Raw genomic sequence first — 12021 nt, forward strand, 5'->3', positions numbered from 1 at the left:
CAATTGTTGATTGCATTTTTGGATGCAAAGGAGCAACGCGAAGTAGGGATAGAAAATGTGACGTTCCCTATTTATCAATCTGAGGAAAACTATTAGAAGCTTGACCTAAACTGTCCTCACTTCTGGCACCTGGAAACATTGCTCACAAGTCTCTATTTTTAAATGGATTGTAGTAACCTCTGAACTTCTCAAATATTTTCATAATCCTCTCCCTTCCTGGCAAGACACATTGTAAATATCTGTTGCATCTGACTCTCTAACACAGAGGAATAAGGTCATTTTGCTAGATTTTTCAACTGTGCTACTTGAAAATGAAAAAAGTCAGCTGCTGGATTAAAAACAAAATTAATTAAAAGGTTTAACATTTTCCATTCTCTCCAGCAAACTCATTTTGTTCTTACAAATTTTGCTGTAGACTACCTCAGCCGGAGCACAGTAGTCTGCTATACATTGCAGGATTGGGCATTTAGTTTTTTACAATGTATCTTCCTGAAAATTAGCATACTCATATATATGCATGAATACTTTTTTATAGGAAAAATCATAACAAAATAAATAAATCATAAAAAAATCATAACAAAATAAGACAAGACTTAGCATCTCCATATTTCAGGTCTTATCTGTGGACAAGTGGCATATTAGGGCCTTCCTGATGTTTCCTTTTCATAAGTGTCTTGCAAACATGGTATCCCAGATCCACTGAGAAATTATTCCAAAAGAGTCCCTCATAGCAGGCTTCAAAGAGTCAATAACAGGGTTCCATTAAAAGTAAAAAACTGACATCAAACTTCTGTTTGGATTTTTTCTGATTCTCTGACACATTTTCTTCCAAACTGAGCTAGTGTGATGACCTTCATCTCGCCTTTTGGCGTTTTATTTTTTATCCACTGTCTCCCTTAACTTCTGCTACCATCAGTTAGCTTCCATTGTGAACAATAGCTGTACAATACATAGAAACATCCAACATAGTGATTATTAACAGCTTTTAAAAACATAAGCCTGATCCTGTAAACACACACACGTGCTTAATTTTAGGCACAAGTAATTCCATGGGAATCAATGGGAGTACTCGTGTTTGAAGATTAGCACGTGTGTTTAGGCCTTAATCCTACAAACAGTTAAGATCACATATGGCTTTATATTCACGGGGACTACTCACATGCATAAAGTTACAAGTGTACATAAATGTTTGCAGGATGAAGGTCTTACTATGGGCTATTCTAAAGCCCATTGAAGTAAATGGCACAATTCCACTGACTACAGTGGGCTTTGAATCAGGCCCTATGTCCTTGCTATGCTATTAGAAAAGGACACAATAAGATAAGACTTACTCTTGTCAGTATTTCCACTGAAGTCAGTGAATAAAGCTGGCAGGATGTGACCTAGATTTTACTTTCTAAAAATTTATTTTAAAAATCTCACAGGCATTTTGTGACACACAGCAGCAAATCCAGTGTGGCTATTTTAAGCTGCATCTTTGAATGCAGTACTTTTCATTTTAACCTTGGCTGTGCTGTTATTTTATCAAATTCAACTTCCCTCACAATGAGGCCCTTTCAGGACTGTTTGGCATTTGTCTCGCCAGTGGATGTTTCTTTTTCACTGGAAAAGTTTGCTGTAATGTTTCCTTAGGGATTAGTTTCAATTGAATGAACAGCATGTAACATTTGCTGCCTCACTAGTGCTGCAGCGTGAATTGTATTTTTCAAAATTTGTAAATAGAAATGATTTTTTTTTTTTACAGAAGAACATGGTACTTTAAATGAAAAACAAAACTTCTAAGGTTTCTAAAATGGCCATCACAGCCTCTCTCCTAAGCAGAGTGAGTGGCCTTCTACAGGCAAGTCCCTGTGGTTGCTTTAGCTTCTGAACCATTTGGCACATATCTTGCAGTCCTTCAATAAGCAAATCACCTGTTAAAGTCAGCTTACATTTGCCGTTTTGTAAATCCTTTCAAGCAACCCGCCACCTTCAATAGCAATAACAAGGCAGAAATGTCAGTATGTCAATGGGAGTTTTGGCTGCAAAGGTTAACAACTTTCTACAGAACAAAACCGAACGCCTTTGCCCCGCCCCTTCTCCGAAGCTCCGCCCCACGCAGTCCATCTCCCCTCCCTCCGTCACTCGCTCTCCTCCACCCTCACTCACTCGCTCGCTCATTTCCAACAGGCCAGGGAGGGTCCCTTTTCGCCGGGGAGGGTCCCTTTTCGACTGGGTGTTCTGGTTGAAAATCAGACACCTGGCAACCCTTGGGAATGGGCCTTAAGTTTTAACATGAAGTACCTTCAGTGCAGAACCTCTACAGATGTTAGTTCTCACAAATGCAAAATAACTGCATACCCAAAAATGTGCCTAAATTAAGGCTGTAATTTAATGTCAGGTTTTAGTTGTCCCAACTTGGGAGGCTCTACACTCAACTGGATGGCATTTCTCTGTTTATTTGGATAGAACACGAAAACTTTTGAACACAGCATCGGATCAATTACAAAATTTCAGGGAATATTTTAGTTCTCAATGGCGAGAACTCTATGGATTTTTTAATTCTCTATAGATCAACAATTGATGGCACCCATTAACACCTTCCAGCATAACTATTACCCTCCCCATCACAGTTCTGCCCATCCTCCCAATACTACTTAACATGTTGACACTCTGCATGACATATCTCCCAGACAAATAGAAAAGAAATAATAATGGTGGGGGAAAGTTTGGAGCATGTAGGGAATGTAGGGCACACACAGCGCCTGGCATGGGGGACAAAGGAGGAAGTGGGGGAAAGGAGGGAGGATGGTGCTTGGCCTACAGTTATGAAGTTTGCTCCGCCTAGTGGTGCAAACAAATAATTCAATTACATCAGCAGAAACCACTGATGAAATAACAGTCTCACTATGCACAATTGAGGGTACATTGTTCTTTATAATGGGCCATATCCTGCTCATCATACACCCACAGGCAGTCCTATTGAAATCAATTAAACTGTGAGTAAAGCAAGCCTTCAATAGTTCTCTGCAGGCAACATGGCATTACCACAAACCACCAGTAGGTGTCCTCTAGCAGTAAATCTATTCTTCTATATAGTATTACAATAATATAGCAATGGATATTTTAGATAGAGTAAGCCCTATGGGCTAGATTCTGTAGGAAAGAAAGGAAGAAAAAGAACAAGTGAACATATCCTCTGTTTGACTTTCATACTGGCAAGGCCATGAAATCATCAGGTTTGGGGAGCTTATAGGCTGTGGTATAAAACCAACATTTTCTATTTAACCCAGCCACTGTTTGAGGAAAATCATGTTCAGCTTTTTCACAATGAGTGCTGTAATGTTTCCCTTCCGTTTTTCCAGAGTTAACAGGAAGCAATAAAATGATAGTTAAAAACTTAAAATGGCTCATCTTGATTTTTCCAACAAGCTCTGCTTCTTATGGGGGAAAAGTAATCACAATTTTGCCCTCCAGTTTAAAGCCTGCCACAGCTGAAAGGTTTGCTCCCCCAGCCTTTACTAACACTGCAAACTGCTCATGATCCTAAATGCACAAACACTCGTTCTTGGCTCCCACCCAACATATATAAATACATGCAATTTTTCCTTCAAAGAACCTAGAGGCTAAGCAAGAGGGCAAAGGAGTACGTGACTAAAACATCCTAACTTCCTCTTTCATAAGTCATCACATGATGAAGTACAATTACAATTCCTGCCTTGTCTCTGCGAATCGCAGACGCATTGCCTCACCCTAGAAACCCTGCGCTCCTCTGTGAATGTGTAGGCAGCAATTTCTGCAGCCGGGTTGGAAGGAATCCAATTTCAGTCTGGAGAGAAAGGGCAGTGGGTGGAAGGCAAAAACAAAGATCTGTTTACTTAGTATACATTGATAAAGCTTCTTTAGAAGAAGAAAAAAGTAGCTTTAAAAGAATTTGACACAGTATGAACGGGGAGCTGTTGTGAAGCAGAAAACAAGACGTGTTAACCCTTTTAGTGCCGGAAAAAAATCAGGACGGGAGTGTAGTCCAAAAAATAGCCATTTCATTGACAAGCTAACCTCAGGAAAGTCACTAGGGCTACTATACCAATGAAGTTGCAAATATTAAAGGATGATTAATGGGAAAATAAAAGGAACTCTCTCCTTTTATATGTACATGTATACAGAGAGAGGGAGCGAGAGATCCTACAACTAGACCATGTTTTTGCATTTCGTTTATAGCTGACGGGGCAGCCCCAAAAGGGCAAGGTTTGGTTTGAGTGAATGTGCAAGGCGGTGTTTACATTACTCTTGCTTCACTCGGGAAGGATCTACGGGCGGGGAACTGCTTAACCCTTGAAGGGACAGACTGCATTACCCCGGGGGCAAGTGGCGTGTGTGGGGAACTGCGCTATCACCGGTTGCAACTGGTTCGGGAAGGGGGGGATTGTATTACCCCTAGTTCCACGGTGTGTACGGGGATGTGCGGCGTTGTATCAAAATCCTCGTTGCACTTGCACTGATGTGGGTGGGGGGAAGCGTGTTTTGCATCAACACCGGTTGCACGGCGCGCGCGCGGTGGGGGGAATGACACTGTCAGAAGACGCATTAGCAAGCGGCACCGTTTCTGGAAATCCCCCAGAGCAGAACCATGCGGCGTTTGCATGTAAAAACGCTTCAGTTTGGGGATTAAATGTCCTCCGTGTAATTTTAGAACAGGGTTTTTCATGTGACATAAGCTCAACACAATTGTTTCTCCGAGGGTGGTTTATTTCTCCCTCCCCCGTTCCCCCGCGCTTTTTAAAAAAACCTTTCAAGGCACCTGGCATTTTCAACAGCAGCACGGTAGAAACCTTAGCAAGATTCCATCCCCCTGGCCAAGCCAGTAGGGGAGATCATATAATTTACACTCGCCTTGTCCAACAGAGCCAGCTCATTCCAGTCCAAAGAAGAAAGGTTGGGGGTGGGGTGTGTTGAGAGACAGCGGCCTACGGCGTTTGATTCTCAGGGGGCGGGGGGGAGTGGAGCTCGAAAAGTTGACAGATAAAGAAACTGAGCTTGAGGACGGGGGCGGGGGGAGATCATTTCCCTAGTTTAACTCTGCAGTTGGATGAAAGCATTCGCCAGCAAATAGGGCAAGGACATTATATCCATTTACTTGTTCGCTTTGATGACATCGCACTAATTAGCTCCATAAAAAATATCATGTGTCCATGCTACGTATCTTGTACACGGGCTGCAAATGACAAAACATCAAAAGCCCAGCTGGGTCTGTAATTACAAGACAACCCCATGCCCTCCGCCAGTCGGTTCTGCAGTAACAAATCTCCCAACAGCAACATAGTCTGCAGTGGGAAAATCAGCCTCATGCCAGCCTGTCTCAATTACTGGCGAGCAGTAAGCCCGAGTAACAAAAGCCTGAGCTGGTTCTCAATGCAATGGGAGAGAGTACTACAGTATAGAATGCGGCTCATACACCCATTCCTGTGTACTGTACATGCTGCTCTTCTTGCTACGTTAAGTAAAAGTTAAGCCTGGCAGTGGGAGGGAGCTTTTAGAACCCAGAAATAGCAGCAAGGGAGGCGGTACTTCGTGCTGTGACGGGGCATCGGCGGTGCTGGCTGTAGATTCTCTCTCTGAGTCTGTCCCTGGAATGTGCATTTCGTTTAATAAGGTTTCAAGTGCCAATTGCATAGAGTCACGTCCCTCACTGAGTCTGCGCACAGGGCGCAGCTGCAGCCCTGAAACAAAATGCGGACGTCAGAGGCTAGAGCTCAGCTTCCTCCATCCCTCCCTTTGTAACCTACATAACTCAGCAGCAGCACTGTGGGAATGGTGACCCAAAAGCAAGAGTTTGAGAGAACAGCTTCCACTTTGTTTACTCTGCACAATCACACACACAGCTCTCTCTATATATTTGGACTACTTCTGGGTTGAATGATGACTTCATGTGCAAATGACAGATGAACAGAACAACATCCCTTTCTCTTTTTGACTGGCTGCAATTGTCAGACGAGCTGTTTGGAATTCTTAGTGCGGAAGAAGGAAAAAAAAAATGTCCGCAGGTTGGGGAGGAGAGAGATTGTGTTTCTTTGCTAATCTGCACTAGAAAAGGGATGGTTTATGGCTGCAAATGACAAGGAAATCCAGAATGTCCCATTTCCGAACCAAATGAAACAATTATTTAAAAATCCAGAAGAGTTAAATAGCAATTGTATTTATAATGGTCCCTTGCATTGGTGTAAGGCAATGCAAAAACAATCCTTATACATGTACAAAGAAATTATATTACTTAGCGCTTTCGATCTTCCAGGTGCTGTACACATATTAACTAACCCTCGCAAACCCCTGGGTGTTGGGTATTGTTAACCCCTTTAACAGAGGGGGAGAATTGGGAAAGTTGTGAAGTCAAAGGGATCGGGCCCGGAGTGATTTCCTCAAGGCCACGAAGCGAGCCAGCGTCAGAGGTAAGATTAGAACAAAGGTTAGATTAAATTCCAGCCAAAAATGAACCATCACAAAATTCATCCTGTAAAATATATATTTTTTAAAATCAAGATGGCATCGTTTTTAAAAACATTTTTGTTAAATAGATTTTTTTTTCAGTCCTGCCTGACATAAGTAGCACTTCTCTCCTCAGAGCACTTCACTAACACTAGCCAGGCTGCAAAGAAGATGGGGAAAGGAGCTAAAAGGACTCCACAGACCCCTATTTGCATCCCATTCACATGTGCAAGCCCTTGCCGCTCCCCCACCCTCGGCTGAGCAGGAGGGAGCTGACTATTCTTGCAGCTCTTGTTGTCTTGGGACTCTTGGCAGAAGTTCAAGGAGCAGCACCAGCAGCAGCAGGCGGCCAGAGGAGAGGGCGCCGAGCGCGCAGGCGCTTCGAGGCACTGTCGAAGAATCGAGTCACTGGAGCAGAGCGCACAGGCGGCGGCTGCTGCTGCTGGAGTCCCCGCCCCAGTGCGAGCGCCCGGGCTGCAGTAGTGAGCGAGCGAGCGGGACAGGCGGAGTGAGCAGCGCACTGGAGTAGGCAGCCGAGTGTGCAGCAACTGGGCTATGCGCTTTCCCGCGTCCCAGTGACTCCAGCCGGGAGGCTTCCGCGCCCGGGAGCCGCTTGTTTGCAGGGGGCGGGCAATCGGCGGAAGATCCTGCGGCAGCTGCAAAGCCCGAGCCTGCCCGTTTGGTCTCCGGTTGCTGGAGGAGGAGGACGCGCGGGGGGCGCTCGCTGCCCCTGGGCTGGGACATGTCGTCCGCGGCGGTGGCGGCTGCTTCCCGCAGGCAGTCGTGCTACCTGTGCGACCTGCCCCGCATGCCCTGGGCCATGATCTGGGACTTCACCGAGCCCGTCTGCCGGGGCTGCGTCAACTACGAGGGGGCCGACCGGGTGGAGTTCGTCATCGACACGGCGCGGCAGCTCAAGCGGGCTCACAGCTTCCAGGAGGGCCGGGCCCCGCCGCCGCCCCACGCCAAGCAGCCGCCGCTCAGCGCTAAGGAGATCCTGGTGCAGCAGCAACAGCAGCAGCTGAACCACACGGCCGTGGCGGGCGACGCGGTGCCACGGCCCCCGCCGCAGCCCCTGGAGCGCTACCCGCTGGCGGCCGCCGCTTCCTCCGAGCGGCAGCCGCCCCGCCTGGGAGCCGAGTACGGGGGCAGCCGGCAGGTGAACGGGATCCTGGTGCCCAACGGGTTCCCCAAGCCCGAGGAGCCGCCCGAGCTGAACCGGCAAAGCCCGAACCCCCGGCGGACACACACGGTGCCGCCCACCCTGGTGCCGCTGATGAACGGAGCCTCCCTGCCCGCGCCCATCAGCATCAACAGCCGGGCCGCCGCCGCATCGCTGGCCGCCATCTCCGGGGCGGCCGCCTCCATGCAGGTCTCCGTCTCCCAGCAGCAGCCGCCACCCGGGGAGCTGGGGCACAAGCGGCCCGGCTCGGTGTCCTCCAGCAGCAGCAGCAGCGCCGGCGCGGGCGAGCACGAGAGCAAGGAGAAGCAGCCGCGGGGCTCGGCGGAGGAGCTGGGGGTCGAGGGCAAGGGCCGCGGGGGAGCGGAGCAGGAGTGGCTGGGCAAGCCCAAGACGGTGCGGGACACGCTGCTGGCGCTGCACCAGCACGGGGGCCACGCGGTGCCCTTCGAGAGCAAGTTCAAGAAGGAGCCCGGCATGGCGGGGAGCAGGCTGCTGGGGTACGAGAGCAACGGGGCCGTGGCCAAAGCAGGTGAGGGGGAAAGAGGGTGTCGGCTCCCCCTTAGCAAACCCCGACCTCCTAACTCCACTTCCTGGTGCCTAACGCGGCACCGTTGCTTAGGCGGCAACGTGTTCATGTGCTGAAGCAGCACAACAGAGAGCTATGAGTCAGGGCTGGCTGGTAGACGCTGACAGGGAGAGGGCTTTCCCTCCCTGCGACGGCCTCGCCATAGGAGCTGCAGTGTAGGCACCAGTAACCTTTTAGCCTGCTAGCAGCGCTGCACAGCCCGCCTGCCTGTGTGTTAGAGGTGTGCTTTTGCAGATTGCATGTCTGCAAGTGGTGGGTGAGTGTGCACATGCACAAGTTGTATAGAATATACACACATACTTTGGCTGCGTGCCATGTTATGTGTATGTATTTGCATACGTCATACTGTATAATTGGTATTTGTGTGCAACGCCTTGGCTGTGTATACATCTAAAATGGAAGCCTTTTCAAGCTTGATTTGTGTAACTGTAATCCCCTTATAGCTGCATTAATCTGATTGCTTATTATTATTATTATTATTTATTTTTCCTTACGCATTTCTCCTCCCCATTCCTTTGTATTTCTAGGGGCTCGGGCAGCGAGGAAGAGGAAGCCTTCCCCAGAACCAGAAGGTGAAGCTGGACCCCCTAAGATCAATGGAGAGTCACAACCCTGGTTGCCAACCTCATCAGAGGGGATGAAAATGTCCATGACTGCTACATCGTTCATGTCCCCACCACCACCAACTGCCTCGCCTCATTCCAACCGGACCACACCGCCTGAAGCAGCCCAGAATGGCCAGTCTCCTATGGCTGCGCTCATTTTAGTAGCAGACAATGCAGGGGGCAACCACTCCTCCAAAGATGCCAACCAAGTTCACTCCACCACCAGGAGGAATAGCAACAGCCCACCCTCGCCGTCCTCTATGAACCAAAGAAGGCTGGGTCCAAGCAGGGAGGTTCCAAGTCAGGGGACAAACACTGCTGGGGGATTGGAGCCGGTGCATCCTGCCAGCCTCCCGGACTCGTCTCTAGCAGCCAGTGTTCCCTTGTGCTGCACCCTGTGCCACGAGCGCCTGGAAGACACCCATTTTGTTCAGTGCCCCTCAGTCCCTTCCCACAAGTTCTGCTTCCCTTGCTCCAGACAAAGCATCAAACAGCAAGGAGCTAGTGGCGAGGTGTATTGTCCCAGTGGGGAGAAATGCCCTCTGGTGGGCTCCAATGTCCCTTGGGCTTTCATGCAGGGGGAGATTGCAACCATTCTTGCAGGAGATGTGAAAGTGAAAAAAGAGAGAGACTCGTGACTTTTTCCAGTTCACAACCCAACATCACCTGTAACTGAAACTGCTTGACTTGTGTATATATCTATAAATATATATATATATATCTCCAAGACAAGGGAAATGTAGACTTCATAAAACGTGGCTGTATAATTTTGATTTTTTTGAATACATTGTGTTTCTATATTTTTTTTTGAAGACAAAAGGTATGTACTTAAAGGCATTTCCTCTTTTTGTTATAGCAACTATTTGTTGTGCTTCCTTGGTGACAGTTACTGTTCAATGTAGGCTGTGACTTGCGCTGCTTTTTTTAGAGAGCACTTGGCAAACCAGAAATGCTTCTAGCTGTATTTGTATGCACTTGTTTCTTTTTAAAATGCCAAATACATTTTCTGACATTGTAAAGATCGCCTTACTGTCTGTGATTCCTTATTCTTGGGCCTTGCTCAGAGTCAAGCTGGATGCGTGCAGATTTGATATGAAATGGTAGTGGGGGAAAAGAGATTGGTAGGGTGAAATGGGATGTCACCATTACAGCGGAAAGGCAGGTGAATATTAGAAAGCACAAGTGGTTTCTTTCTGAAACATTGTTCTCTTGTTGCAATGGCAAATTTTTTAGACTGAGTCCAATTCCACTGTTTCTAGAAGGAAGTTGCCTTCATAGTAGGATGTTGAGAGATGTCTGAGAGGTGCTGCTGAGTTAGGGATTTCTGGGTTGTTTGCTTTTTTTTTTTTTCTAAAAGGAAAAGTTGACCACAGTTCAAGTGATTGGTTGTAAGATTACAGAACTGCATGTATTCATTGATTACATAACGTTAATGCAGAATTTTGGTAATAAACTTAATTACTATATTGGTGTATACACCAGTATAGCACTGCCATCTTTAAAGATCCATAGCTCTTTTAGTGCCACTCACATACTATTTATGCTTGGGGAAAACTATTTTTTTTTTTAATTTGCACATAGTGCAGGTGAACTTTGAGTTTGCTTATCAGTTACATATAGTACTGTTGGTATTATTAACTATCTCTTACATCATATTTCCAGGTAGTGGCAGGTACAAGATGGTACAATGACAGAAGCAACTGAGATGCTGCCAGGATTGCCTTCGGGCATATCAGTGACAACCCAAATGTGGGTGGAAGAAACTTGTAATCTCTGTGTTTTTTTTTTTTTTTTTTAAACAAACCTAGTACTACTTTTTTGAAAATGAAAAAATAAACTGGTGGAATGAAAGCAATTAGGGTTTCACAAAGGGGACATGCCTCACCTTTTTAACTGTTTTGGAGTACTCTTTGTAAAGTCATTTCTTTTGATCCAGCTTCTGCATCAATCAGCAAGCAGACTTTTTAAAATAAATCATTACTAGAAATGGCTAAGTCTTATAGTGATGGTTTTTGTGCTGTTTAGTTCATTAGCAACACTGCAAACCCCCTGCTGTTTAGTTGTGTTTAACTTGGTCATAAACAATTGTTCTGAGCAGAAACATGACTACAAGTTCTCATCCCTGGGGCAAATAATATAAATTTTTCAATTTTTTTAGGGGAAAAAAAATCTGTTCAACTAACTTTAACAGTTTGGGATGCTTTTTAATCAAGTGTTATGATAATATTCAGGCTGCTATTTAATGCAGAGTAGAACTTTTTTGGAAGATTTTTTTTAAATGATCATTAATATTTAAAGTTCAGAACTGCACATGCACAGTCATTTTTTTTATTAAGTGTTTCAATGAGCACACAACTAACATTATGTTCCTTATTACAGGTCAATGTAATATTAAATACAGACTTGCATGGTAAACCAATTCATTGAGTCAATATTACGCTTTAAAATTATACCTATAGTTCAGATTGGTGTCTTATGTAAACATGCAGACAAGTTGGAAAAAACGCACATATATACAACTGTAAAGGATACTTTGGAACACTATGGTCTCTGTAAATGTGTATTTAGCACTTTATTAAAAAATGGATTTCAAGCTGATAGATGGTAACAAGTTCTTCAGAGTTGCTTGGCATAATAACTCATAGTATGGAAGTGTGTATGTTTTTGATAAAGTGATATCCCTACTAAAAACTGCATGAAAGGATTGCTCTGCTGTGTTGGCCAACTGTTCAGCTTTGAGCACCTTGAGGTGAGGTGGGAAGGTAACTTTTCCCGCTACTCAAACATATCCTGCTTCCTGGTCTGACTGGCATTTGTGTTGCTCTCCAAGGAGGCCTTTCACTTAACCTTTTATCTGGAGGAAGTGTGCCAATATGTTGCGGCCCATCAGTATCTTTGGACCTGTTCTTTAAAGTAGTTCAAAGGGTGGGAATTCTCAGGCCTTGTTGTTGTACTAGGTGATGGTACATAGACAACACAGGTAGAAAAGAAATGTCAAAAAGTTACTATATCTGCTCTGACTTCTAGTCCCGATATCTCAATTGATTCTAATATACATAATCACATTTCATTTTTACAATAGTGGTTATTTCTTTTATGTATTTGTTGTTTATTTTATTTCAGTTATATTTTTTTTTTTGCATTTCTCAAATTTCAGTTGAACTAAGTGTGTCTTATTTTGTTGC

General features: G+C 45.4%; 1 protein-coding gene across 1 annotated transcript; it reads left to right on the forward strand.

Moving 5' to 3' along the window:
* Window positions 1-6315: 6315 nt before the first annotated feature.
* Window positions 6316-10629, forward strand: IRF2BP2 (interferon regulatory factor 2 binding protein 2). The gene is made up of 2 exons (XM_024209410.3): window positions 6316-8174; window positions 8759-10629. Exons 1-2 carry the CDS (start codon window positions 7205-7207, stop codon window positions 9472-9474), a joined length of 1686 nt encoding a protein of 561 aa, XP_024065178.2. The 5' UTR covers window positions 6316-7204; the 3' UTR covers window positions 9475-10629.
* The last annotated feature ends 1392 nt before the right edge of the window (window positions 10630-12021 follow it).

Source organism: Terrapene carolina, unplaced genomic scaffold, assembly GCF_002925995.2.
Source record: "Terrapene carolina triunguis isolate 2854851 unplaced genomic scaffold, T_m_triunguis-2.0 Scaffold85, whole genome shotgun sequence".
Lineage (NCBI taxonomy): Eukaryota > Metazoa > Chordata > Testudines > Emydidae > Terrapene > Terrapene triunguis.